At 36.1% G+C, this 2,327-nt stretch overlaps 1 protein-coding gene across 1 annotated transcript; it reads right to left on the bottom strand.

Annotated features, from left to right (window-relative positions):
* Positions 1-362: 362 nt before the first annotated feature.
* On the bottom strand, positions 363-1,325 carry OR13C1 (olfactory receptor family 13 subfamily C member 1). The gene has a single exon (NM_001390625.1). It carries the CDS (start codon positions 1,323-1,325, stop codon positions 363-365), a length of 963 nt encoding a protein of 320 aa, NP_001377554.1.
* Positions 1,326-2,327: the final 1,002 nt, after the last annotated feature.

Consider the following 2,327-nt stretch of genomic DNA (forward strand, 5'->3'; position numbering starts at 1 on the left):
CACTTTGTACTTTACCTTCCTAGGAAAGTTTTGAAACTAGAAAATTGATGCACATAGAAGATAAGCGGTTAAACTAGTTAAATGCTACTTCTGTTTACATAAGATTATAGAACTCATCATTCTAGAGTTAAACTAATTGTGGTTTGGATGAGAATCTTTTCTACCCATAGATTTCTTTCCCTTTTCTCTTTAAGAGAGTCATGAAGAACGTGGGCCTTAGATTTCTCTCACATTTAGACCCTAGGAACAGAAAAATGAGAATTTCAAGAATTAATGGTGCTACCAATCCTTACATTTATTTTGGAACTTACAGGTGAGAACTAGTCCTGCATTCAGAGTAAATGAATTTTTTAAAGCAACATTCACTTTCCCCCTGAGAAGCATTTCTGACAGAGTATATTCTTCACAGCTGCCTTCACATCTTTGTTCCTTAAACTGTAGATAAGGGGATTGAGCATAGGTGTCACGACTCCATAGAAGAGAGAGATGATTTTGTCTGTGACTTGGACTTTGTCTGCACCAGAGGAATCTTTAGCCTTGGGCTTTGCATACATGAAGAGGATGGTTCCATAGAATATAATCACCACTGTTAAGTGGGCAGAGCAGGTGGAGAAGGCTTTGCGCCTTCCCTCTGAAGAAGGAATCCTCAGGATGGTAGAGAGAATGAAAACATAGGAAATGAAAATAAAAAGTACTGGGACCACAAGAAAAATCATGTTAGCAACAACCATGCTAATAACATTTATGGAGATATCAGCACAGGCCAATTTTAAGACAGCCAAGATTTCACAAGTAAAATGATTAATGACATTATCCCCACAGAAAGGAAGCTGCATTGCAAGAGAGGTTTGCAACATAGAATTGACATCCCCTGCAATCCAGGACCCTGCAGCCATAGGCACATACGAATTCTTGCTCATAATGATGGGGTATCTCAAAGGGTTGCAGATGGCCACATAGCGGTCAAATGCCATCATGCTTAGAAGGACACACTCCGTGGCTCCCATAGCAAAAGAGAGAAACATTTGTACTCCACATCCGGAGAAGGAAATGGTCTTCTTTGTAGTTAAGAAACTGCTAAGAAATAAGGGGATAGAAGAACTGGTGTAGCAAATATCCAAGAATGATAAGTTACTGAGGAAAAAGTACATGGGGGTATGCAGGTGAGAGTCACAGACACTTACAATGATGATGACACCATTTCCCAGCAGGATCACCAGGTACATAAATAACACCAGTACGAAATAAATGGCTTCAAGCTCTGGGTAGCCAGAAAGCCCCAGCAGGACAAATTCTGTAACAGAAGACTGATTGGTCTTTCCCATATTAATGGTCTTTCCATTAACTAATGATCTTTCTCATTTTCTTTCAACAAAAGAAATTCTGCAGCAGTTGGAATACATGCGGATCTGTTACCGCAGTGTTTGTAAGAGCTGTTTGCATCCTTAAGTGGTTTCCCTTATGGGTAATGTGGACCTATAATTGGATACACAGATAGCATAAGAATATGCTAAAATCCTCTAAGCTAAAATCAGTTAGACTTTCAGAACTCATGAAGAAGGCTTAAATTCAAAGAAAAGAAAATGTGTCCTTTTTAGAAGAAATTCCAAACAAATACAGCTGGGTTAGAATTATGTCTCACATTATGAGTTTGAAATTATTTTGAATGCAATGTCACCATAACATTTTGATCAAACATTCCAGAATACAACTAATGTTTTCCATAACAAAAATAATTGTTTTACAGCTACTAAAATCAAATGGTATGTGTAATCCTGCATCAACAGTAATATAACCTCAGTTGCAAATAGATTGCAACTAGAAAAACAAACTAAAAAGCTACATCTTTAGCAAAAGGATGTTTGGTAATTTCTAATTTGAGGAGAAATGTATACCTATAATATCCTAAAATATTAATTAAGGCATTAGTAATACTTATAAAAGAAAATATTTTATATACAATTATTCTTCTTAGTCTCTTTTGGTACAAATTGGGAAATCTAAGTAACTCTATTTTCCTGCCAGATAAAGAATAACAAGTTGATCTCAGAAAACTTTAGTGCACCAGTCATAATCTCCAGTCAAAACAAAATATATATATATATGAACTGAAAGATTTAAGGGACAGGGAATTTACTCTTTTACCTCCACATTTGAGAAAATATAGATTAGCTTCTCCCTCCACAGAAATCTAGCAGCTTAACTTCTGCTCTAAGAGCTGCTCTGCTGATGATCCTCTCACTGCATATTCAGAAAACCTATAATAAAGAGAGGTGAGTCATTCTAAAATATTCTTAAACATTAGCAATATGTTATAATTACTTGTA

This window comes from Bos taurus, chromosome 8, assembly GCF_002263795.3.
Source record: "Bos taurus isolate L1 Dominette 01449 registration number 42190680 breed Hereford chromosome 8, ARS-UCD2.0, whole genome shotgun sequence".
NCBI lineage: Eukaryota > Metazoa > Chordata > Mammalia > Artiodactyla > Bovidae > Bos > Bos taurus.